This window comes from Elephas maximus, chromosome 13, assembly GCF_024166365.1.
Source record: "Elephas maximus indicus isolate mEleMax1 chromosome 13, mEleMax1 primary haplotype, whole genome shotgun sequence".
NCBI classification, from domain to species: Eukaryota; Metazoa; Chordata; class Mammalia; order Proboscidea; family Elephantidae; genus Elephas; species Elephas maximus.
The window spans coordinates 38,984,793-39,012,309 of record NC_064831.1 but is presented as its reverse complement, the minus strand read 5'-3'; the positions used below and the strand labels follow the sequence as shown (position 1 = coordinate 39,012,309).

General features: G+C 42.6%; 1 protein-coding gene across 8 annotated transcripts in view; it reads right to left on the bottom strand.

Moving 5' to 3' along the window:
* Nucleotides 1-27,517, bottom strand: part of ZNF827 (zinc finger protein 827) — a 204,967-nt gene that overhangs the window by 123,053 nt on the left and 54,397 nt on the right. For all 8 annotated transcript variants that reach the window (XM_049905426.1, XM_049905427.1, XM_049905425.1 and 5 more), the window contains 2 exons: nucleotides 24,592-24,764; nucleotides 16,934-17,414 (listed from right to left, as the gene is read on the bottom strand). In XM_049905426.1, coding sequence (XP_049761383.1) covers nucleotides 16,934-17,414; nucleotides 24,592-24,764 — 654 coding nt within the window. The remainder of the gene's footprint in view (nucleotides 1-16,933; nucleotides 17,415-24,591; nucleotides 24,765-27,517) is intronic.

Below are 27,517 nucleotides of genomic sequence, written 5' to 3'. Positions count from 1 at the left end.
CCCCACACTGTGATCCACCTCTGCTCCTTGTGCTGAACAGAATGTCAATCTAACTTGACCTTCAACAAGCCTTTGCTCAAACATCACTTTCTCTACCCTGACCATCCTGTTCAAGATTACAGCCCCCGCCCCCACAGAACTCACAATTTCCCTCACCCTGCTCTAATTTTCCCCAAATAATTATCATCTAATGTTGTTGCTAAGTACCGCTGAGTCGGTTCCGACCTAGAGTACAACAGTACAAAACATTGCTGGGTCCCGCGCCATTCTATAATCATCGCTATGTTTGAGCCCGCTGTTGCAGCCACTGTGTCCATTCATCTTGTTGAGGAATATTTTCCCACATCACAGCAATATGCAAGCCACCACAGTACGACAAACTGACAGACAAGTGGTGAATCATCTCCTAACAGACTATAATTAATTATGTTCACAATTTATGGTCTGTTCCTCCAACTCAAAGGTAGGCTTCGTTTAACACTGATGTACCCTGAGTGTCTAGAACAGTGCCTGGCACATATAGGTGCAAAATGTATATTTGTTGAATGAATATAATACGTTGGCACACAAATTAGTGACATCTGTTGATGCTCCAATAGTATCTGCAGTTACCAGAAATTTAAAAAAAAAAAAACAGTTGCTGTCAAGTCAATTCTGACTCATGGCGGCCCCACATGTGTCAGAGTAGAACTGCACTCCACAGAGTTTTCAATGACTGAGTTTTTGCACGTAGATCACCTTTCTTCCAAGAGCCTCTTGCTGGACTCAAACCACCAACTTTGGTTAACCATTTGCACCACCCAAAAAAAATCTGAACCCACTGCTGTCAAGTCGATTCCAACTCATAGCAACCCTACAGGACAGAGCAGAACTGCCCCCATAGGGTTTCTAAGACTGTAAATCTTTATGGAAGCAGACTGTCACATCTTTCTTCCAAGAAGCTGCTGGTCGGTTTGAACCGCTGATCTTTCAGTTAGCAGCCAAGCACTTTAACCACTGTGCCGCTAGGGCTCCTTGCCTGCACTACCCAGGGACTCCTTAACAAGAACTTTGTTGTGTTGTTGGTTGTTGGCAACTGCACCACCCAGAAACTCCACCTTAACAGAACTAAAAACTCCTTAGTGTCCCACCGAAGGCAATCAAAAGTGTTTTCCCTGGATCTAATCGTTGGATTGGGGTAAGTCCTCTGAGATAAAAGCTTTGTTACCTAGACCACAGCGTTTACTTGTTGTTGTTAGGTGCTCTCGAGTTGATTTCAACTCATAACAGCCCCATGTGACAGAGTAGAACTGCCCCACAGGATTTTCTTGGCAGTAATCTTTACACCAGGTCTTTTCCCCTTGGAGAGGATGGTTGGGTTTGAACCACCAACCTTTCTGTTAGTGGCTGAACACTTAACTGTTTGCACACCTCGGGCCCCTTAGCCTTTACTTAGATGTCTCTGAATAATCACTTGGGCTCTGGCATTACTAAAGGAAGTACCAGGAGATCTCAAAGAAAGGTGCTTAAAATCTAGCCCTTCGGGGACAATGCTATCAGAGTCTGAACCAAAGGGGATAATGACACTCTATAGCTCAGTCCTCGGTATATATTTCAGACCTCGACCAGGAAGGCTGCTCCCGAGAGGACTTTGTTTATTTAGCACACTTCTCCTCTTTGCGCCTTTTAACCTCTTCCTGGAAACTTCTGCCGGCCAGCTCCTAAGGTCTGCTCTCTACCTAAGCCTTTCCTCCAGAATCCTTCATAAGTCCTTTCCCAAAGCATCCTTAGTCAGGGAAGAGTAGTTAAATAGTGTGTGTTTATACAGTCTGAGATTTCCATGTCTTTGGGAAGGAATAATGTAAAATGAATGGTTATACATTTTTAAATGCTTTAGTACTGCATCTTTTATTTCAAAATTTTATATTCTCAGGTAAGACTATGAAAGAGATGAAGGCCTTAGAAACAATTCCCAATTTCTAGAAAGGGCAACCATTAAGCAGATACTATCTGAACATATAAGTGGCTTTTAGAAGCATTAGTCAGAAAAAAATGTTCTATAAGACTTAAGGGGAGAACAACAACAACAAAAAAAGATATTTATCACTGTTAGACACAACCTGGATTTGACAGAATTTCATTTCAATAAGACAATCAATAATAATAAATAAAAATAATAATAAAATAAAGGCAAGCCTCCGTTGCTCAATTATAAATGGGTAAGGCACCACATACCTGGTTTTCATCCTAACAATGTGAAGAATGACATAAAACTAGTAATGTGCTGGTTTTATGTAAATATAGCTAATGACCTACCAGAAAAACATGTGGGGAACATGCCTTTGCCAGAATTTTAATTTCCCAAACACTATTTCTAAATAGAAAATATAACAATAGAAATACGAAGGCTACCCTGCTTTCTCTCAATTACCAGAAATATTTACACCGAAAAGAGTACATAAAACCTATATTTTAAAATTAATATGACTGGATAATTGCTGTCGTTTTTTATTATTCTACTTAAAAAAAAACATGCACAGAGACAGGTAGAATCAAAGATGTTTTCTTTTATCTCTGGGAAAATTGCTAAGAGAAACACAACAAATTTATGGCTCATTGCAGTCTTCTTTACTTCATTTTTACTACTAACACAAAAAGATCTGGACATATCTGGAACTCAACTTGCAAAGGGCTTTCACAGCACTTGCCTTGATCTCGTTTTATGTACGGTGAAGTTTTGTGGACACTCAATTTTGGAAACAGTGAGGAAGTCTCACTAAAGCAAGAGGCCCCTTCTCTCACTTAATGTTCCAAACTTTTCAGGACCCAAGCCACTCTGATTATAAATTGACTATATCGTTAAGTTCATGATCTTAGTAGAGTTGGGCTGCCGTTTAAAGGAAATGAATCTACCTTTTTCGAGGACTCCAGTAAAAACTAATGTGAGAAAGAAATGAGAAAGCCACTGGGATAAAATGATTCCGTTTTCCATTTCTACTAAACCAAAACCAAACCAAACCCATTGCCAGCCAGTCGATTCAAACTCACTGCAACCGTACAGGACAGAGTAGAACTGCCCCATAGGGTTTCCAAAGAGTGTCTGGTGGATTTGAACTGCCGACCATTTGGTTAGCAGCCAAATTCTTAACCATTACGCCACTAGGGTTTCCACCATTTCTACTAGGTGGGCATTAATGAGTTATAAAAGAAACCACTCTATATAGTAAGATGTTATCAGCTCACATCTAGATATCTTCCAAGCTCCCCCCATCCCCAGGAAAATTCTGTATAACTTCCTTAAAGACCACTCTTTGTTTTAATAACACATACAATTAGCATTTGAATAGTGCACACACAGATTGATCCTTTCATCAACCACAGGAAACTAATGTTAGTACTATCTTCATATTTCAGGTGAAGAAAGTAAGGTCCTAAGAGGTTAAGAGTCTGATGCCCCAATCACAGATATATACACAAAGAAGCCAGATTCCAGGGCTCCTGGCTGCAAAGCCCTGGCTCTTTCCTTTCTCTCCAAGACAGGCCAGGGGCCTTTAAGAAGGACACTGGCTTAAGTAGTTGAACCATGGGTTTTGCAACATAAGTGACATAGAGTAAACTAAACACTGGTCACGAGAAAGGGAAGGGGGGAGTGTGACCTGAAGGTAAGGCAAAGCTCTGCAGTAGGAAGGAACCTTGAGAAAATCTGACCAACAGGGCAAAAGACAAGAAATGAACTGTGACAGGACTAATCCTGCTTCTGTTCAGCCTGCTCCCTCTGGTGAAGGAAAACCACACCTTCCTTGAGGTTAAAAAGACAGAGCTCCCTTCCAATTCAGAGTCTGGCAGTTTTGTGAATGCTGAACTGCTCTGTGAAAAAGTTAGGCCACTGAGAATTTCACGTACTACTTCATTTTGAACCAGAGCCAAGACTCTTGGACCTGGAAGGGACTCCGGATCAGTAGTTTTCAAACGGTGTTCCAAGGAACCCTAGGGAATCCTTCAGGGGTTCCAACAAATGTTTACTTCAAGTTTAACTTTTTACAATTATTTTACAATGTGCGCCTTTGGCTGTATTATTTCTAGAACATGAACTCACTGGAGACCACGAAGATGCTAACTTGTGCTGACAAGTTAATTGTTTTGCATCGCCCTGTTTTAACACAACCTGTGTTTTAACACAGGTTCTCCTGCCATCACAGGAGTGTCAGCGTTCTAGTAATATGTCATTAATAAGTAGGAGCCCTGGTGGCACAGTGGTTAAACACTTGGCTGCTAACTGAAAGGTCAGTGGTTCAAACCCAACAGCCACTCCTAGGGAAAAAGATGTGGCAGTCTGCTTCAGTAAAGACATAGCCTTGGACACCCTACAGGGCAGTTCTGCTCTGTCCTATAGGGTCACTATGTGCTAGAAGCAACACGACTGCAGTGGGTTTGGTTTGGTTTGGTTTGGTTTTGGCCTTATTAATAAGGAAGTGGCCTGTGCGTGTGTATCCATGTGTAACTACACAATTACAGTACTACCAGAGCCTATATGCATGCCTTAAATTGCTATCCTGGGCTGGATATTCCTTTGTTGTAGGGGGTTGTCTTGTGCATTGTAGGATGTTTAGCAGCATCCCTGTCCTTTGCCTACTAGATTCTACTAGCACCATCCAGTTATGAAAAACAAAAATGTCTCTAGACACTGCCAAATGTCCACTTGGGGAAGGAGGGGGGCAAAATTTCCCAGGGGAGAACAATTGCCTTAAATTAAATGCTAGGGGAGGTTCAAATGTTTCTGTTTTGGTACAGCCTTTGATCACAGCTGACAGACAGAGATATGTAAATATACAGACAGAGCTGGATCTATCATTTCTTGAGCACCTAACAAAAGGTCTGCAGTTCAAATCCACCAGCCGCTCCTTGGAAACCCTATGGGGCAGTTCTACTCTCTCCTACAGGGTCATTATGAGTCGGAATCGACTCGACAGCAACAGGTTTTATTTTGTTATTTTGTTTAGCATGGGCTAGGGAGGGTGTTAAGAGTTTATCTAGATTAATTTATTTGACCTTCACAACAAGCCTCTGAGGTAGGCCCTACTATTATCCCAGTTTACAGATAAGAAAGCTGAGACCTAGAGGGATTGAGTGAATTCCCCAAATAACAATTAACGGAGTAGTAACCAAGTGGTGTTAATATAGAATTATAAATGGCTGTAGTGCAAATTTAAAGTTTCCTATCTTTCTTGTCAGACATTTATTACAATAAGGAATGAGGGCCGATGCTACACGTTGTCAACTCTGAAGCACAAATTTTATATTACTCTACTCTTCTTGCAAGCATCTGAATAAATTTAATTGACAGGATCCTGAGATGACAAGCTGAGCTGTAAAAAATCTGCTCCACTTGCCACCACTTCCTTATGTGAACCAGTATTTCTTGCAATCACCAAAATATACTTAGAAATACACTAGGCGCTAATACTGCTATACGACTGCACCCCCTCATAACACACTTACTGTCATATTTTGTGCTCATCACATAGCAACTTTTTTCTAATTGCTTGACTTTTTAAAATAAATTAATGAGTAGGAGCTTAAAAATAAAGTTATACTTAATAAAAAAGCACTTTCTATGAGTCTGATGTATTATGTTTGCATCTGAGATTTTCTTTGAAAAAATGGCTTCTCTGTTTAAAAAACAAACAAAAGAAAACCATTCATGTTTTCTACTTCCTTATTTTACATGAGGGAGCATAAGCCCAGAGAATGGTATGACCTTTTGAAAATTACAGCTCATTAATGACAGAACCAGAATCAGAGCTCAGCTGTCCCTATTACCAAGCTAGAGCTGTTATGACCACCCAAGTTCCCTTGTAAGCACTTATGTAGGTATGTATGCACAGGTTGGGGAGCTGAGGTTTTCCAGCAATTCGATGTACTTTGGGTGACAAAAAAATACACTGCCTTCGGAAATCACAAGAAAAGCCAAGGTTTAATTAAATAACAACGCCTGAGCATGACTTTTAGCTATTAAGCATATTCTATTCAAATAGAATGTTTAAAACATTAGCTGAATATTTTTAAATCTTGCTCTCCAATGTGCCTTCGTTTTAGAATTAGCATTGACTTACATTTTAACCATCTCATTTTCCTTGTGAATCCCCACCTGAGCTAATCCCTCGCCACACTTGAGGATCTATGTACCCAGGCCAAGACCACACATGTCCCCTATGACAGCTACTAGGATTACAGACAGAGTGCCAAAGGGAAAGACAACAGCCTCTGGAGAAGGGTCAAGGGTAACAACAGTGAGCTGTGTTGCAAGAACTCCAAAATAAATAAATAAGGCTTTTCTCTGCAAAGGATACTATAAAAACCAACGCATAATGTACAAAAGTAGCACCTGCAGCGATCAGCTTAACAGACAGGACCTCTCCCTCGTCAAAAGCAGGAAGGACAAGTCTGAGAAAACCAACCAAGCCTTCCTTGAGTAAATGTGAAAGAACGCTGAATTTTGAATTCATACTATCACCACAGCCAAAGAATGAAATATATGAACACTAGGGGAGTGGTCTGCATGGAAACTAGAAAAGGGAGGAGTGGGTAGAAGACAGTGGTGGGTCAGGGATAGAATTCTGGCCTTCCTTGCATGCAGGAGACCCAGATTTCATTCCCGACTATGTACCTCATGTGCAGCCATCACACGTCTGTCAGTGGAGGCTTGCGTGTTGCTATGATGCTGAACAGGTGTCCACGAGGTTCCAGGCTAACACAGACTAGTAAGAAAGGCCTGGCAATCTGTTTCTGAGAATCAGACAATGAAAACCCTATGGATCACAACAGTTAGATCTGCAACCACTCAATGAGATGGCACAGGACCAGGCAGCATTTCAGTCCACTCAAGATGGGGTTGCCATGAGTCGGGGCAACTTGACAGCATCTAACAACAACGACAAAGACTATTGTTGTTGTTAGGTGCTGTCAAGTCGGTTCAGACTCATAGTGACAACAAAGATTAGGTAATATATTTCCAACATTCTTTAGGGAAGCGCTGTCCCAGTGATCCTCCTTGTGACTGTTACACTTGTCATTTTATATTAATATACAGGTTATTTGGGTTTACAGATCAGTTTTCTATGGTCTTTGTCACTGTGGATCACCCAGAGAGCCTGATGAACTCTAGGTTGTGTCAGTTTGTAAAATGGCTATGACAACTCCCCTCCCTGAATGTCTACCGCTTTGCAATGTGACTTTGCGGCTCCTCCCATCCAAAGGTGGAGTCTGTTTTTCCATTTTTTGAGGGCAGGCTGGCCTTGTGACTTGCTCTGATTAACAGAATGGTGGTGGAAGTGATGTTGGGTCACTTCTGAGTTTGTGCCTTTCTCTTCTGGAACCCTGCCCAGCTACCACACGAACAAGCCCAGGCTAGCCTGCTGAAGGATGAGAGACCATGTGGAGCAGAGCAAGCCACCCCAGCTGAGGCCATCCTAAACCATTCAGCCCCTAGCTGACCCAACAACGGACTGCAGATGGATGAGTCAGCCCAGCCGAGACCAGAAGAAGCACACTGTTGAACCATGCCCAAATTGCTAGTCCACAAAATCATAGGCTAAGTAAATGGTTATTGTTTTGAGCCACTAAGTTGTGGAACAGGTTGTTACCTAGCTAACTGTGTGACAGACTCCAGTTCTGAGACTTGGACCTATAAGCTAAGGCCCTGTAATGTGGGACATACAATAGTCCTAAGACACTCACAGCCCTTGAGACACCATTTGAACAGCTGGCTGGCCTCCACAGACCTTAACACTCTTCCATCTTCTCTCTTCCAGTATTATGGAGCTGGTCTTGAATATGTAAATTTTTTTAAAAAGTGAAGTCATACCACAACTTCTAAACTTCTGACTTCCAGAATATGACTAGTGGAATACCTTTTTTTATAATCTATTAAGGAATGCACCCTGGCAGGCACAAAGGTGTGATAAAAGTAGTGTTATATCCCCCCTCTAACAACCTGTTACACAGTCGAAGAGGCAAGACTAATACTCAAGCAATGGAATGAGCTATGCAGTAAGACAAGCACCAACTTGAGTGGTAAAGACTGTGACAGAACAACAGGAGAAGGCCTCACTGAAGAAGTGGGAACTACAGCATTCCTTGAAGGATGGCAAGCATCTGCATAGGCCAGAGAGTAGGGGGAGGGCAGCACAGGAATGGAGCACAACACTGCTGGAAACTCTCCACAAAGATACAGAACCCCGGAGCGTAAGGGATATGGGATGCTTTAAAATAGTTCTTTTAGCTTTAGTAACATGATTTTTTGTAGAAACAGTTTTTTGTTTTTTTTTTTCCGTTTTACTTAACAGAAGGAAAATACATGTCACTCCCTGGCTCAAATCACCTTACCCCTGGAAACATTCAAGGAACAACATGAGTGAAGACAGGGAAATGGAAAAAAGACCAGTGTGTCAATAAGCCAGTGAAGACTGCCAATCTCTTTCTAAGAGGAGTGGAATACAGTGGTTCAGTAGAAAGGAGCCAGGCAGGGGCAGAACCTGAGGCAGGAGGTAATGGAAGAAGAGTCTGTCAGAGATGTGTTGGAGGGCCTGGAGCAGCGGAGAAGGCATTAGGGAGGGAGTGAGGAGGGCAAGCTGTCTTGGTGCAAGGTGATGGCCAGGATAGACTAGATGAAGGGACGGATCTTAGATACATTTTGAAGACACAAAAAATTTAACTAGACTAGTGACCGAAAGATCATGCATTAGAAATAATGCCACGGTCTAAAGCCAAGGAAAATAAACACTGAAGCAGACGGAGGTCAAAACATAGTTCGCTCAACTGAGAGAAAAATTAAGTAATAGCTAATTAAGTGGTCATGAGCCAAGACTTTGCAGTTAGGCAGAGCTGGATCTTTGCTCCGTCCCTCAGAGTTGAAACCTTTGGAGCCTCAGCTTCCTCGTCTATAAAATAGGTTTAATGTTATTGACCCCATAGGTTAAATGAGGGATTTCATGAAGTTGTTGGCATATTGCCTGGCTCACTGAAAACACACTAGGTTAATAATAGCTCTGATAACAATAGTAGAACTAGTTACAATAATAACCGCAGTGAAAACCCATTGCCTTTGAGTCAATTCTGACTCATAGCAACCCTATAGGACAGAGTAGAACTGCCCCATGGGGTTTCCAAGACTATAATCTTTACGGAAGCAGAATGCCACATCTTTCTGCCACAGAGCGGCTGGTGGGTTTGAACCACTGGTCTTTTGGTTAGCAGCTGAGCATTTAACCACTGTGCCACCAGGGCTTGGAGAAAATGTACTTCTATGGCGAGGAAGAGAATGACCTGGATTCGGTTTTGCAGAAACATAGCCCTTCATAAATTTTTCTAAGGGTCCATTAAGATAAAAAATTATCCTGATGGCTATTCTAGAACTAGGTAGACTCTAGCATAGTGAAGAAAGAAAGATCTGGATCCCAGTTGTGACTTCTGTACAGTTATTTTACCCCGAGTCTTGTTTTCCTTATGTACACACTGGTTATAAGAGAATATACCCTATAAAATGCTACAGAAATGTAAATGGCATCTGTTAGCACTAAACAATTCCTGAAAAGCCTAAACGTATTAATACAACTTCCAAAGGTATCTCACATGGAACATTCAGGCTCCCATGCTGGGTACTCTAACTTTAAGATAAACAAAAAGGGCCGAGAACAGAGCCAAGTCCCTGTCTTGTTCCTTCTTTACTCCGTGATTTGGGGTACAGGCAGCCTGGGGGGTGGCGTGCTGGAGCCAGGCTGCCTGGATTAGAATCCCAGCTCTGCTGCTGCTTACTGTGTGAACTTGGGTAAATCTCTTACCCTCTGTTTCTTAGTTTCTTCATTTGTAAAGTGGGAATACTAATACTACCTCTATAGGTTTGTTATGAGGTTCAAATTAGTGAAATGGCACAGAGTAAGCACTATATGGAGCCTTGGTGGCTCAGTGGTGAAGATCTTGGCTGCTAACCAAAAGGTCAGCAGTTGGAATCCACCAGCTGCTCCTTGCAAACTCTATGGAGCAGTTCTACTCCGTCCAATAGGGTCGCTATGAATCAGAATCGACTCAACGGCAATGGGTATGGTAAGCACTACATAAAGTCCCTGGGTGGTGCAAACGATTTGGACCTGTAACCTAATTGTGGTGTTGGCGAATAATACCGAATATACCACGGACTGCCAAAAGAACAAACAAATCTGTCTTGGAAGAAATACAACCAGAACGCTCCTTAGAAGCAAAAATGGCAAGACTACACCTCACATACTTTGGACATGTTATCAGGAGGGATCAGTTCCTGGAGAAGGACATCATGCTTGGTAAAGTAGAGGGTCAGCAAAAAAGAGGAAGACCCTCAACAAGGTGGACTGACGCAGTGGCAACAATGGGCTCAAGCATAGCAACAATTGTGAGGATGGTGCAGGACCGGGCAATGTTTCGTTCTGTTGTGCATAGGTTCACTATGAATTAGAACCAACTCAACGGCACCTAACAACAACAACAAAAACAACTAATCTAAAGCTTGGCGGTTTGAACCTATCAAGTGGTGCTGAAGAACAAAGTCCTGGCAATCTGTTTCCATAAAGACCACAGCCAAAAAACCCCTGTGGAGCAGTTCTATTCTGTAACACATGGCATTGCCATGAGGGCAATCAACCTGCAGGGAGCAGGTTTGGTTTTGTCTTTTGGTTAAGCACTATATAAGTGGTTGATAAGTAAAAATAACAAGCAGTGAGTAAATGTCACAAAGTCTCCATCCATGCAAGTTTCAGCACCAGTATGTGTCACTCCAGGCTCCACTTTCTTGTCATCCCACCTGTCCCCTATTGTGACTCAGATTGCTTCTCATCTCATCTCATGGAGCAGCGAGTCACTGAAAACCCGGGAAAAAGTCACATGCTCCCTTCTCGTATGTATCGCTCAATTCAATACAATCCTAGATTTCAAAAGGGCATTCAGGCTGCCTGTGTGGATAAGGTCCTTCAATACAGCTTCTTACACAAGGAATTTTCGTCACATGATCAGTGAGTGCCCACCATGAGAAAGCCAGGCAGGGTTAAAAACAGGGGCCAGGCTGGGGCTGCAAAGGGAGGCAGTCAGAAATAAGCCTACTGGGGAACGTGCTCCAGGGTGGGGAGTGGGACAGCCCCCCGGCTATTAGCACTGAAGTCTTAGGGAGTGAATCACACAAGGAGATCATTTACTTGGAAGAAGGCTCATTTGTTAAGATGTTTTACAGAAAGCCAATCAGAGCCAGGCAATGAGGACAACTTGGCTCAACAGCATCTTCCATCTCTCCTTCCCCAACAGCACAAAGGTAATAACAAGATAGGGGAGCTGCCACTTATAGAAACGCTATACAGTAACTCCAGATGCATAAAATCGTGTAAAATAGTTGGTAGTTGCAGATCAGAGGCCCATGGAAAACTGCAAGATTCCTGTACAACCCAAACACATTAACCCACGCTCTTTCATTTGTAAGTGAAAACCTTTGCCACTTCATGGCTAAAAAAAAAAAAAAAGCTCCTAATAAATCAGAAACAATTTAGCTCATTCCCATTTGTTCTTAAAATGTCTCCGTGAGGCTAAAAGTGAGTTGCTGCTTTAAAAGATCCACCTCTCCTAGTTAAAATTATTTTGGTGTCAATTTTATGAAATTAATATAACGTGGAAGACAGTATAAAAAAAATTTTGCCAGTTTCCAGATTAGAAATAGTTGAAATGACTTCTATCTTTTATTTTGGAAAACCGGGGGACAAAAAGATATTCCCAGCCAACAGCTGAGGTGCCAAGTTTCTGCCAACTGCTTGGGTATAATTTGGAGAGCTAGAATAAAATTTTCTATCTTGAAAAGTGTAGTCTGCAGAAAGAGAAATAATGTAAGGCCATCACAGGCAACTTTTAATCAAGCATGCAATGATCCAGCCAGCTTTGGTTGAGTTTTGAGACTTTCTAACTTGGGAACATGCTTCTTTTAATTCTCCTGTCATGAGGTCCCCCAAGGAAAACCACGGGACTCCACAAATGTGACTCACCCAGACCTCTCCTCCATGTCCACTCTAACCTGTGGTGAAACTCCTGAGACTCCTCTCACATCGCCAGGCTCCCTTTCATGGTTTGAGATGGAAAGCAAGGAAGAGAACCGTACTGAAGAAAAACCATAGCTACACTGGTCCTCAGTCCTGGCTACACATTAGTATCATTTAAGGATTTTAAAGAAAATACCAATGTCCAGGCCCTATCCCAGACCAATTAAATAATATTACAGGGAGTTGCATAGCCCCCATTGCTGTCCAGCTGATTCCGACTCATAGTGATCCTATATGACAGAGTAGAACTGCTTTATAGAAGTAGGTTATAGAACTACTTTATAGAAGCTGACTGCCACATCTTCTTCCACAGAGTGGCTGGTGGGTTCGAACCTCCGACCTTTCAGTTAGCAGCCGAGTGCTTAGCCACTCTGCCACGAACGCTTCTTTAGGAGTGGGAGAGGCCCCAGCAATGTTTAAAAAGCCCCCCAGGTAAGTCTAATGTGCAGCCAAGGTTAAGAACTATTACTGGACACAGAACAGAACGCACAGCGTTAGCAGGAACTTAAGCCTACCAACGGGTCCTTGGGTACTGCAAATGGTTAACATGCTCAACTGCTAAGCGAAAAGTTAGAGGTTCAAATCCACCTACGAGGGTCTTGAAAGAAAGGCCTGGAGATCTACTTCTAAAAAATCAGCCACTGAAAACCCCACGGAGTACACATGGGGTCGTCATGAGTCAGAGGTGACTCAAAGACAACTGATTTGGTGATCGTACCATAGCGGGGAGGATCCCTTCCCCGGACACCCCCCGTCACATGACCACTGGACCACTTGCCCCACATGTAATAACCTGCATACATCTTACTTCTAAGAAAGAGCCACAAAAGCGAGTGTGTAGAACTATGGCACCCAACGAGGTTCCTGTGGAACAGGTCTACTCTGGAAACACACGGGGTCTCCGTGAGTCAGAACCGACTGGATGGCCATGGGTTTTTTGTTTTTTGTGTTTTTTTTTGGCTGGCAATCAAAGACCTGCCTCCTAGGCCCAAACCCTGAGGGAAGTCTACAAAATTCTTTTTTCTCTAGGCCCAGAAAGCCAACAATAGGGGCTGCTCCATACTCTTCTCTAAATCGATCATGGTGCTGAGCCTGGGAAGCCTTGGTTTTAGGAAGCAACATTAATCTTGGAGGACCAAGGACTGCTAAGTGTGGGTTCAGTCAGAAGAATAGCTGATGGTTCAGAAAGGGTTTTATTTCACAATCACATATGTTCCAAAAACCAAACCCACTGCTGTCGAGTCGATTCTGATTCATAGTGATCCTATAAAACAGAGTATAACTGCCCCATAGGGTTTCCAAGGACCCACTGTCAAGAGTCGAACTGCCAATCTTTGGGTTAGCAGCTGAGCTCTCAACCTGCGCCACCAGGGCCCCATCATGTGTTAGGAAACCTCAAAAAGGGGGATTCTGGTTCAACTCAGAGTCACATCCCACCCAGGGATTTTAACCCCTCTGGATTTCATTTAGTCATTTTATGCTAAGTTTTAGTCAAAGGAGCAAGAGAAACTCCCCTTAATAAGTCGGCAAGAAAGAATCAAGTGTTTTCCATCTCTCTATTTGTAACAAGTACGTATCTACACGCTAGCATTTGTCACCGTGCTCCGGGTTTGCAGACAGCGATCTGGCTGGCACAGACACTCACAGACTCGGCAACCACCAACAGCTGCACCCGATAGTACCAGCAGGTGCACGGCAGAGCCCAGCTCAAAATTCGGCTCAAGAACAATGGCGCCGTTATGACGCCAAAGGACAAGGCCCGACACGAACCACTACTTCACTACCCTTGATGATGGGAAGGGCTGAAACTCAGCCACAGCGCAGAGGAATTTGGCCTTCTTGTCCATGGATCACATCCACAGAGACAGCCAGGTAGCAGCTACTACTGCAGGGCCCGGCCAACCACAGCTAGTGGAAAAAAAGAAATCTCTCCTGAAAATGCCTTCTTTTCTTTTTAACATATCTTCTCCTCCTGTGGGCTGGGCTGCCACAGCCACCAAGTTTACATTTACATCCAAATACGCACACACAAAAAAATTACTGATGCATCTCACTCCCCGGTGACTTTATAACAGGTTGCTAGGTAACACTGCATACAAGTCAGGTTTCAGGACCTCTAGGAAGCCGCCATAAAATAGCTGCATGGGCCTTTTGCATAAATAGTGTTCATTTGTTATCTGTTTTCATATGCCAATTGGTCAGTCAGTAAAAACTCTGACTGTCAAACCATAAACAACTCCCCATCAACAGAGATCTGAAAAACAGATCACAATATGAAGCTTGGGTGCACAATCCTTCACCCCAACCTACCACCCCATTTCTCCCTGTATGTCTGCAATCCTGGCTCTCAGCAGCCACAAGCCTGATGCTAATCACAGCCTGATGTGGGGTGCTCAGGGCTGGGCCCGGCAGGCAAGGTGTATCATACACCAGTGTGTGATCCAAAAAGTAAACCTCTCCTCACCTTCCCTCCCACCACACTCTCTCCCAGGTTTAAAAAATTCCTGAACTCATGGATTAAAGGGAATAACCTTTAAGAAGGTTTCTCTGCCTGTTAGGTAAGGAAATACCCTCTTTCCTGAACTACGCCAAATGAATGTGTCATTTGCATTCTTTCTTTTGGGATTACGCCATTAAACAAACAAACAAACCAAAAACCCACTGCCGTGGAGTCTGCTCTGACTCCCGGCAACCCTCTGTGTTACAGAGTAGAACTGAGCTCCACAGGGTTTTCTGGGCTGTAATCTTTACGGAAGCAGGTCACCAGGTTTTTAGTCCTCAGTGCTGTTGGGTGAGTTCAAACCCCAACCTCCCAGTTAGTGGCCAAGCACAAACCATTTGTACCACCCAGGGACCTTGATTACACTATAACCAAAACGAACCTATTGCTGCGAGTCGATTCCAACTCATAGCAACTCTATAGGACAGAGGAGGGCTGCCGCACAGGGTCCAAGGAGCAACCGGTGGACTTGAACTGCTGACATTTTGGTTAGCAGCTGCAGCACTTAACCACTACGCCACCAGGATTACACTATAGGAGCCCAGAAAAGCAGGCCCTTTGCTATGACATCAGCCTGAGAGACCATCAAGGAAGAACTGCAGTTTTCCTCGAGGCAAAATCCTAAAGAATCAGGGTAACAAAAAGAAAACTGGAAACATACATTTCCTCTCATATTTTTCATAGATTTTAAAACATAAAACTCAATGTTTCTAAAAAGCTATTTTCCCCTAGATTGGGATGGAAAGGTGGGGGAAAGGAGAGGGAAGGGGTATAAGGAACCCCACTGTTCTTCAATGCCCCAGACAGATATGCTTTAAGTCCTGCGACTTAGTCACTTGCTCACTACCATTACAGGCCATCTGTGCTTCACTGTGTTAGTCCCTGCTGCTCGATTTTCCTCCTCAGTTCATTTCTGTGAAACCTTGTTTTCCATCCTTTATCTTTCCTTGTTTCTCCCAGGCCAATTTCTCCCGTTCCTAAGGGCCAAGATCTGGGGAGACAAGGATATTCCAAAAGACGGAAGTGAAGTGTCACTTGAGCAGGACTTCAGAGTGATGCTGAACCTCTAATTCACCTGGCAATGGCATTTAGTGAAATGCGGCTCTCGGTCCATTTAAAGGAAGGTGGTGACCAATTATTCTCAATTTAAAAGGGTATTGTCAATCTCCAAAGAGCTGAAATGGCACTTGGAAATCATTGTGGGGACCGCCACCTTCACTGAAAGACAGAACCAATTCTCAACCGACCTTTCCCCACCCTCCACAACTCCTTTAAAATTTAAAACCATACTTTTAAAAACATAATGAGTAGTAGCACAATCCCGCAACATGTCTTGTCATTCCAAAAGAGAGTCAGGAAAAACAGTGTGCTCCTTCTGCAGCTCCCCACCCCCTGCTCAACAGTACAACTATAGCACAGAAACTGAAGGGAAAATAGACATAAAGAAGCAGCACATTTAATTTCATGATGAAAGATATATCGATGAATAAGAATAATTCTTTACAATCCAGGAGGCATACAGGTAGTTAGAAAAGAATGTTTTTTTTCTAAAAATGTTTCAAGGGTCGGCAGTTCAAATCCACCAGGCGCTCCTTGGAAACCCTGTGGGGCAGTCCTACTCTGTCCTATAGGGTCGCTATGAGTCGCAATCGATTCGATGGCACTAGGTTCTAGGTATCATTTACTTGAATTTTAAAAGTCTATGCTTGCTAATGGGGAAACCCTGGTGGCGTAGTGGTTAAATGCTACAGCTGCTAACCAAAAGGTCGGCAGTTCAAATCCTCCAGGCGCTCCTGGAAGACTCTATGGGGCCGTTCTACTCTGTCCTGTAGGGTTGCTACGAGTCAGAATCGACTCAACGACACTGGGTTTGGTTTTTTTTTTTTTTTAATGCTTGCTAATAGTACTGTCTGTATATATGTCCTTCGGAAATCTTTCAAATTAAGACGGTGAAGAACTTGAATAGTGTGCAACATGACATATTCCATACAAGTACTTTAAAAAACAACCCAGGTCAGAGACAAGTTAAACAGGGTCCAAGGTCACACAAAACAACTGACTGACAAAAATCTGGCTTACCATGTGACCTTTCCCCCTCAACAAGAACCCATAAAGGGGGGAAGAATCAGAAGGAAATCAGCAGTCTCTATTGTTTCTAGACCCAACAAAAGTAATGCTTACTTCCAAAGGATTGAGGGGGGGAAAAAAAGGAAAGTCAAGGAGAAAAGTCATGAAAGCGTAGACTATTAGAATTTAAAGGAGCCTTGAGATCATCTAGTCCTACCAGCTCATTTTATAGATGAGAAAACTGGGAGAGAAAGAGAGAGAGAATACAACCCTATTCAAGTACCTGACAGCTTCATGAGAAAATCAGACGCCATCTTAACAGAGATGTCCTGGCTGAACAATGCTGACGCACTGTTGGCCACATACTCGGAGGGGTCTTTCAGCTTTGTGTGGTTGGTGGGCCTGTCGGCAGCATTCAGGGTAAAGGAGGTGGACAGGCCGTTATCTTCCTTGGGTTCCTCCTTCACCAGCAAAGGCGAGACGCCAGCCCCACCCTGGCTAGTCCTCTCTGGAGTGTTAGACGTCATCATGGTCCCCACTAGCTCTGTCCCTCCTCCTTCCCTTTGCTGCCCCAGGCAGGCACTGTCACTGAGGTGGGGAGATCCCTTGACATCTGTGTCTGGGATCTCCTCCTTCACCTTGGCTTCTGTCCTCAGGAAGTGCTGATGGCAGCGCATGTGGAGTTTCAGGCTGAAGTGGCGTGAGGAAGTGAAAGGGCATAGCTGGCACTGAAAGGTCTCTCCTCGGTCCTGGTGCTGATGAACCTGACGGAGAAGCAAGAAGAATGAGCTATCTACCGTGCACGTATGGAAAACGCCTTGTTGCATATCTGGACTATTCATCAATAATCTCCTCACAGTACAAAGGGTTGGCCTAGGAAGTAAAAGAACCAGAGGAGCATTTCATTACTGTGCTCCAGGCAATGAGGTTAATCCCTAAACGTAAAGTGGGTCCACAGAGGTTAAAAGCCCGTTATTAGAGCCACGCTCACAGCCGCCAATGGACGCTGTTACGGGTAGAATCCTCCTAATAGTCTAGTCATGCAATCTCAGTTGATGTCTTCAGAGAAAATATAAACCTAGCACAATGCAAACTTACATAATTACGAGTTGAGGGTCAAAAGAGGTAACCTGTCAAATAATTCCTCTCACAATAATAATTTTGCAAAAGCACAATTATTGTCACCCAGAGAATTAGTTATGTTTCGCAAACATCATTTCCATTTTCAAGATGCTTCTCTTAGGTAATTAAGAACCTGGAAAATAATGTCTCCAGGGGATACCCAGTTCACAGGCAGGCAAATTGAGACCCCAGAATAAGTGGCCTGAGCAAAATCACATGTGAAGAAAGCCAAGTAGAGTGGGAGAAAAACCAGGCTCTGACCCCCACCAAGTATTCTGAGCAAGATAAAACTAACTTTTCCCAACGTGGTTATTTCACCTTCTAGATTCCAATGTTTGCAATGCAAGAAGGGAGACTTTTAACCCCAGTTCCAGTCTTCCACGCACATGACCTGTAAAGAGTGCAAAAAACTTTTTCTTCCTGCCACTACCAAATTTAGTGCTTGACAAAGTGAGGAAATAATTGCACCGGCCTGAGCTCGGCTCCGAGCTGGCAGGTGCTCTGTAAGCTTTTAACTTCCCCATTCATCTCTGCCAATACACTTCAGTCCTGACCTGTGACACCCCTGCTATTTCAGTACCGGCCTTCCCTGGAGTAGAAACTGCCAATTGTGTCGATTTGGGCCAAATTATCTGGGCAGTTGTGTGATCTGGACAAACACGCAAGTGACTGGAGTTCAACCCCAAAACAGAACTGATAGCTCATCTATCAGCTGTGATTTCAGTGGGATTTGAACCCAGGTCTAATCAAGGTTAAGGGCATGTTCGTTAACCCACTGTACTACCTGGCCCCCAGGCACAAGTTTCCTTTCCAAGAGAGCAAGTTTTACTACAGCTGTTTATGCATTCTGAATGCAATCCAAAAGCATTATTCGCCAGCCAAAACATACTTTTAAATAATGTTAAGTGACCAACAAAAGCAAAGAAATTAAAAGTTAATGGTGAGATTCTGTCGCTACAGCACCCCACTGTGGCTTTTTGAAAAAAACAACAGAAAACATTCTGGGTCCCCCAAAGCATGACTTACTCATCAGAAATAACCATATAAACTTAAATTTAGTTGCAGCAAAGTGTTCTTCATTAAATGGCTTCCTCTCTGCTGGGGGTGAGAAGAACTGAGGGTAGGGAAACACACCATTTGTCACTGGCTTTTAAGATCACCCTTCTCTCTCTTTTTTTTTTTAAGATCACCCTTCTCTGTTCTTTTTACTACAAAGGGATTAAGGTGGAAGCTGATCATTTCATTTGCCTTCTCACAGAATCATGAAGATTCCAAGCTCTCTCAGAAGCAGACACCTTGGAGGCCTCGGGTCACAGCACCATGGGACGCTGACAGGTGCTGCCAAAAGCGTGCCTGGGAACCAGGTGGTAAAGGTCAAGAGGCAGAAAGCTTCCGTCCCTCAGAGCAGTACAGTGGGGCTGATTCCATTTCAGCAGCGTCCTTAAATCTATTAACCCCAAAGAGGAGGGGAATTAATCCAAGAACAGAAGCTCCGGAAGCAGCTTCTGGAAGAAGGCAAAGGGCAGAGAGAGAAGCCTAAGTTCTAAAATCAAAAGGGAGCCTTGGATTAAAAAGGGACTGTGTGCAAATATTTTATGTGGTTTCTTTTCTACCAGATCCTGGTCTGCCTATATTTAGTTATGGAAAAATCACTGAAAGATTAAAGGGGATGCTGTGTTGACTTTTACTCATATAATTTCATTTGAGCTACACCTTCCCAAAGGCACGACATATCACATTTGATTTTTGAGAGAAGTATTAGCTCTATCCTCCAGTTGCAGTTTCTCCCCTTCTCTCCTGACATTAAAACACTTTTATAATTTTTATTCTCTTTAGCCTAATACCTGCTTTAAAACTTCTCTTAGTCCTCTAATGTGAAGAAAAACTTACATAAAGGATTTCATTCTCTCCAGACAAACGTTTAGAGACTCACTTACCTACTGGCCACTTCCCACCAACAGAACATATCACCCACCCTAAGGGGTAGGAAATAGGCACCCTGAGCGGTGCAAACCATTATTGGGCTTAGTTGCTAACCGAAAGGTTGGCGGTTCTGATCTTCCAGAGGTGCCTAGGAGCAAAGGCCTGGCAATCTGCTTCTGAAAAATCAGCCACTGAAAACCCTATACAGTTTTACTCTGACACACACGGGTCACCATGAGTCAGAATTGACTTGATGGCAACTGTTTTTCTTTTTTTAAAACTGGTATTTTATCATTATCATTATTATTATTATGCTTGGCATGTGGTATTTCAGAGCACGAAGAAACTCTGGGAAACATCTACTCCACTCCAGTTATAGGGAACAGACCAGGCAGGCTAAAGGGCTTACTGAGGAGTTGCAGCTTCTTACATGGCATAGCTAAGACTAGGACGCCTCAGCCTCCTGAACGCCTAGGCCAGTTTCTTGCCATTACTTCACCATTGCTCTTTGCCTTCGCAGTCTTCCTCACCTTTTCTGGTCCGTTTTGCTTTATGAATTTCATAGGTAATTCCTATAAGCTGACTCATCCAGCGAAGCTGTAAAAGACTTAATGGAAATCTAAGAAATCCTGAGGAAGCTGGAGGCATGAACAAGCTCCTTCCAAAGCTGGCCATAAAAACATTCACACAATATATTAAGGAGGAAAAGGCAGGCTTAACAAAACTGACCACACCAAACACCTTCTAAGAATACAGTAGAGATCCTGCATTTGTTGACTGTATAAAATATAATCCCTTTTTTCTTAAATAAATATATATAATCAATATGGAAAGATACATCAAAATAATAATAATCATTATTTCTAGGTGATGGGATTAAGGGTCAATTTTACATTCTTTTTATCAGTTTTTCTAAAATCTCAACAGTAAAGTGACATCAGAAGAAGAAAAAAGCGGAAGTTATTTTAGAGTAATTTTTTATACCATTGCATTGATTTATTTCTAAATATAAACATTAATGTGTATCCAGATGGCTTTCAGATAATAATTACTATAGAAGATATATTTATGAGTGTTTCTCCATGTTGGGCATTGAATTAAGTGCTTTATATGCATTAACTCATTTAATTCATAGAACAACCCCTAAGACAGGTAGTATGATCATTATTAATGGAAACAGAGGCTGAAAGAGGTTAAATGATTCATTCATCCATTGCCACTAAACTGTGGAACTGAAATTCTTATTAAAGTTTTTCTGACTATACAGTTAAAGATCATCATCTATAGGCTATACTCCCCTCACTTCTTAGGCAAACTTCTTTTTAGGAAATCTATCAATTTTTGTAGTCTACTGATGACCATAAGGAGCCCCAGTAGCACAGCAGTTAAGCACTCGGATGCTAACTCAAAGGTGGGCAATTCGAAATCCCCCAGCAGATCCTCAGGAGACAGATGTGGCAGTCTGCTTCCATAAAGATTTATAGCCTAGGAAACCCTACGGCGCAGTTCTACTCTGCCCTACAGGGTTGCTATGAGGAACTGGTGTGGGGTTTTTTTTAGTGGTGAACATAACCCAAAAAAACCAAACCCTCTGCCGTCGAGTCGATTCCAACTCATAGCGACCCTCCCTGTAGGATAGAGTAGAACTGCCCCATAGGGTTTCCAAGGAGCACCTGGTGGATTCAAACTGCTGACCTTTTGGTTAGCAGCTGAACTCTTAAGCCATTATGCCACCAGGGTTTCCTGTGGTGAACATAGCAGAGGATATTCATGCATAAGACCACACCCATTATATTTATGTGTAGCCAATATTTATAAAATGAAAGTACATCTAGTTAGAAAATAAAACCACGAATTCTTTGATAAAAAAGAGAAAAGTCCTACAGGTGAGGTGGAGAGCAGGCAGAAGAAAGAGTGCCCCATTTGATAAAATTAAACTTGCATGAGTTATCTCACACTTCCCTTATCAAAAGCCAGAGTCGTAGCTCAACAGGTTAGGACACCATGAGTTTGAATAAAGTAGTAATTTCACACAACTGCTTTATTGTACTGGTTATTGATTTGTTCTGAAAGCATTCTAAGACCCTACGACCCACAGAGCTCTCGTGGCTCTCATCTGTAACACCGTCATGGCTGCCATCTGTATCATCAAGGCACCCAACTCGTCTCCCGTAGTTTCGGGGTCAGTAGTTCCTGCTATTGAAAACCCAGCTCTTTTTTTTTCCGTGGGTTTATAAATAGATTGTTTTAAGTGACCCTGAGCTGAAACCTAGCTTACAAGGTGTCAGGCTGGATGCAAGTTTTCTGCTCACTGAAGCTTTAAATTCAGTAGACCTGATTTCTAAGCTCCTAAGCTGAACATAGCTGAACATAGAGGAGCTGAAATGAATTTTAGTTTTAAAGGCATTGCTTTTTTAAGTCTAATCCTGCTAATGAAATCCACCTCGCAGGTTTTAAATATAAGAGTTTACTTTGGGGAGTGCTGATAGAAGATCAGGGTTAAAGACTTAAAAGTAAACCAAACAAACCAAACCCAGTGCTATCAAGTCGATTCCGACTCATACTGACCCTATAGGACAGAGTAGAACTGCCCCATAGAGTTTCCAAGGGGCACCTGGCGGATTCAAACTGCCGACCCTTTGGTTAGCAGCCATAGCACTTAACCACCACGCCACCAGGGTTCAATAAAATTCAACCAACCAGGCTCCTGGTTAAGTGGATTCCCAAGGTGAAGGGCAGGCTACTCCCAGGCAATGGGAAATCTTAGAAAAAGGCAAAAGATAGAAAACAAACTACATCATGGATTTAATTTTTTCTTTTTTTAATCTTCTAAGCTATTTCCTAAAGTCAGTTGAGGTTCTGGCTGACTATATCTTTTCTGAGCTACTATTCTGAACAGTGATTATGTAAGGATTAGACTACAAGATTTTTAAATAAGCAAATGCCTTAATTATGTACTATACTTTTTATGGCAGAAGAGTAGACACTTTATAAACAACGTTGACAGCAAAACCATATTTAAAACTCAGCAAGAATGACAGTTGTTAATATTATTAAGATGTTCAATGGCAGTTTGTAGAAAGAAGTTAACTACCACTGAAGATTTTCTGTATCACACACTTTGCTGACATGATCTTCTTAAGTACTAATGACAACTCTCCAGGCAAGCATTATCATTCCCATTTAGCAGATAAGAAAATTCAGTGTCTAAAGGCTAACTTGCTCAAGGTCACTTAGCTAGTAAGTTGAATAGTAAGATTTAAAGTCAGGTCTATCGAATTCAAAAGCCTATGCTTTTTATCTCATCAGTTTTCTCCTTGAATTTTAGACAAAATCCTTAGTATTAAAGAGGTCTGCTGTAAAAGATTTCTGTATGACTTAAGAGTTTTTCTTCTCAACCTATGTCACAAAACAATTTGTGTATTAATTATTTAACGAGAAACAAATTTGCCCTGTAAACTTTCACCTAAAGCACAATCAAAAAAAAAAAGAAAAAGACGTTCTCCCACATCTCACTAACAGTAGCACATAGATTCCAGTGAATTCTCTACACGTGCATTACAGACACAAGCCCCCAGGTCATATGTTTTTAATTGAACACTGAAAACAACGTCCTTTGACGTTTGGTAAGTGTAATCCTGGGAATTATGATAGCTTAAGCACTGACAACCTGCAGGAGAACTATCAGTCTTGTCAAGAATGGTTCCCAAGCCTCTCATGGGGCTAAGTGAAAGCCAAAAAGCCTTTCAATGTCCTTACACCTCTAATAAGGCAACTCTAAGTGTTCTTCTGGATTTGCAAGCAGAAGAGCAAAGCAATAGCACCACCACCACCCACTGCTCATGGCTACCCATGTGTGTCATGAGTAGAACTGTGCTCCATAGAGTTTTCAATGGCTGTGACCTTATGGAAGTAGGTTGCCAGGCCTTTCTTCTGAGGCACCTCTGGGTGGACTCGAACTTCCAATCTTTGAGTTTGTAGCTGAGCACATAAATTGTTTCCAGCAGCCAGGGACTTCACAAAATAGCAGAAGGGGTCAATTTCTCTAGGAAGGAGAAGAAGTCCAAAAGCCCTCTCCTTGGTGCTCAGGTCAAGCAGCTCTCTAGTCCTACTTTACTTGGGTCTATACTTGACTTGGAAACCCTGTTGGTGTACTGGTTAAGTGCCATGGCTGCTAACCAAATGTTTGGCAGTTCAAATCCACCAGACACTCCTTGGAAACTCTATGGGGCAGTTCTACTCTGTCCTTCAGGGTTGCTATGGGTTGAGATCAACTCAACGGCAATGGGTTTGGTTTTTGGTTTTTTTATACTTGACTTTCCCTGCTTCTTGCTCTTCCCAAGCTCTTCCTCATAAAGTGCCCCAGAAAATGCAAGGCAAGGTTAGGCTGTTGCTCCTATATAGGAAATGCTGGCTGTATACTACATACAGAGTCCCTGGGTGGCGCAAACAGTTAAGTGCCTGGCTACTAACTGAAAGGCTGATGGTTCAAATGTACCCAGAGGCACCTCGGAAAAAAAGACCTTGTGATCCCCTTCTAAAAGGCCACAGCCTTTGAAAACACTGTGGAGCACAGTTCTACTCTGAAACATGTGGGATGCCATGAGTCAGAACCGGTTCAACGGCAACCGGTTTGGTTTCCTTTTTTTTTTTTTAATTACACTATAGACATTATTTGGATATTAAAGATTCTCTCTGCCTTTTATGTTCTTGGTTGCAAAATGGATATGAATACCTTCACAAAGAGACCCACTTCCACTCTTTCTTTGCATCTATTCTCCCTTGCTACATTAAGCAACGCAGTCCACCTGCTCTACCGATGTCCCTCTACCTGCCTGAAAGCCTCTTGCGTGCTCTATGTTTGCCTCTTGGTGAGGTCGTCTGCAGATGCCTTACCTTCATGTGGGATTTGAGATTGTCCTTGCGAGCACACCGGAATGGACAGAGCGGACACTGGTGACTTTTTAAACCTGTGTGAATCACCATGTGCCGCTTCCAGTAACTCTTCCTTTTTATAACCAGACCACATATCGGACACTGAAAAGGCTTTCCGCTTTCCTCTTCCGAGGCTTGGAAAAAGGAGAAAGAAAGAAAAATTGAGGAAAACAAAAAGGTACATGGCATCCAGCACTAATTCACACTCATTGGTATATAAACAACACTAAAAATATTTGCTTCTTTCTTGGCAACTCCAGGACTTTACCCCTAAGGAAGTTTTATTACGTGTTTCTTCAGGTAAAAACCCACATTCATTTAATTATTTCCATCCGGTCATCCCGCCTTTGTGAAAGTCTTACTTCAGGAGGCCATGACAGACGTCACATGGCCTGTCCTGGCGAAGGTACTGTACAAAGTCAGAGAAGCCTGAGCTCAGGAGCTTTGATTCCTGAAGGAAAACGCCAGATCCGAGTCCAGATCTGAATTCCTGGAACTTGGAAGATGGAGGGAACTATAGACAAATCAAATGAGACAGAAAATAGCATATTGCTCTACACCGAAAAACCAAACAGCCATTATAAACCTCCCAAACTGAACTCCAATGGAGAAAACTTTCAGACTCCCTAGTGCTGACTTGTTCAGTTAGGGCTCCAGGAGATGCTGCTGCCAATTTAGCCATCAGGGGGTCTCAAGGTCAGGGTTTTTCACCCTCTTATTTCTGTCCCTCTGGTTGCCAGTAAAGATACTGCTGCTTTCCTCTGCACTGTGACTGAGCCTTGCTGCTCACTTTGGGAAAAGCTACGACCAGGCATCTACAAATGCTTCAATTTTTCAGGAAAGCAAACAGACCAACGATGGCCCTCAACTAAAGCTAAGATCACGCTCTCCTCCACCACCCCTAAAGAGCAGGGTCTCTGTTGTGACACTGTATTGCTAAACTTCTAGACTACCAACTTTCATTGCTCAGTGCCACACTGACCTCTGCCATTTGGGAATATTGGAAAGAACAAGTCGAGTTGAGGGCTCAGACTTCCCTTTCTTAATTAGGAGGAATCAGAAAGATTTCCAGACTGGGTAAATACACTGTCATACACTCATAAAATTAAATATATGAAGCCATTTTAAAAAACAAGCTAGATGTACAGGTGCGGATATAAAAACATATTCGAGATATTAGAGTCCGTGGATAAAAGCAAGACACAAAACTCTATGTCTGGGGTGGTTCTATTTTTGCTTTTTAAGAAATGGGACTCAATTGCTGCTGAAACCATTAGGTGGAAGGTTGATGTGGAACCTTGTAAAGGGTGGGTCTAGCTGGTAACACCTAAAACCACTGATCCATCTTCCATCACTACAAACGGGACAGCATCATGTGCCTTTCAGCACGCCATCTATGAAGTGTACTTAGGAAAAACAATCTTAAACCTGAATTTAATCAAGCCTTTATATAACCAGCAGTTTAGAGGAAATACAGGTGATAAAGAAACATGTAAAACACACCAAGGGAACGGAATCAGCCAAATCCAGAATGTGGGAATTTCTACAGGACAATGACCTGACTGGCAATGACCCAGCTTCTTCCACAAGTGGCAGTTTAAAAAGGGCAAGCCTTATGGATAAAAAGAGACTTAAGACATATAAAAACAAATGCCAGGTGTGACCCTTATTTGAATCCAAATTTGAAGAAAGCAAAGTAAAAAAAAAAAAATCTGTAAAAAGGCACTTTTGAGATAATTAAGGAATTAACGAGTATACCAAGTATAGCCTGGGTGTTTCACAATATTATGAATATTAACAACTGTTAATCCTGTTAGAGGTGATAATGACATTGTGGTTTTTTGTTTGTTTTTTCTAAGTCCTTATCTGTTGAAGATATATTGTGGACGTATTTACAAGCAAACGGATACAGATACACTGTTTGGGGATTTGCTTTAAAATGCTTCAGCAAAAAAAAAAGGGGGGGAGGCAGGCAGGGACAGAAGGATGGATAAATGAAACAAAAAATGACACCCTTTTATTAGCATGAAATTTTTCTGGAACCATGAAGGACTGGGGATTAAAAGGAAGGGGCCGTCGTATGCAGCAAACTAAAGATACAAGGGGAAGATTAGTCCGGAGGACTAATAAACCACAACTACCACGGCTTCCACCAGACTGAGTCCAGTACAACTAGATGGTGCCCAGCTACCACCACCAACTGCTCTGACAGGGATCACAATAGAGGGTCCTGGACAGAGATGGAGAAAAATGTAGAACAAAATTTCAACTCACAAAAAAAGACCAGACTTACTGGTCTGACAGAAACTGAAGAAACCCCAAGAGTATGGCCCCAGGACACCCTTTTGGTTCAGTAATGAAGCCAAAGATTAGACAGGCCCATGAAACAAAACAAGGCTAAAGGGACACACCAGCCTAGGAGCAGGAACTGGAAGGCAAGAGAGGACAGGAAAGCCGGTAATAGGGAACCTAAGGTTGAGAAGGAGTGTTGACATGTCCTGGGGTGGGTAACCAATGTCACAAAACAATATGTGTACTAATTGTTTAATGAGAAGGTAGTTCTGTAAACTTCATCTAAAGTACAATAAAAATAAAAAGGAAGGGGCCAGGAAGGGAAACTTTTATTGGTGGCACAAATTGTTAAGTACTCAGCTATTAACCCAAAGGCTGGTGGTTTGAATCACAAGAAAGGCCTGGTGATCTATTTCCAAAAAATCACAGCCATTTAAAACCCTGGGGAGCACAGTTCTACTCTGAAACACACAGGGTCGCCATGAATCAGAACTGACTTGGCATCAACTGGTCTAAGTTTTGTTTGGTACTATTTGAATTTTTCAAGCACACAAATTACTTTTATACTTTTAAAAGAAAATATTTCCAAGCGTAT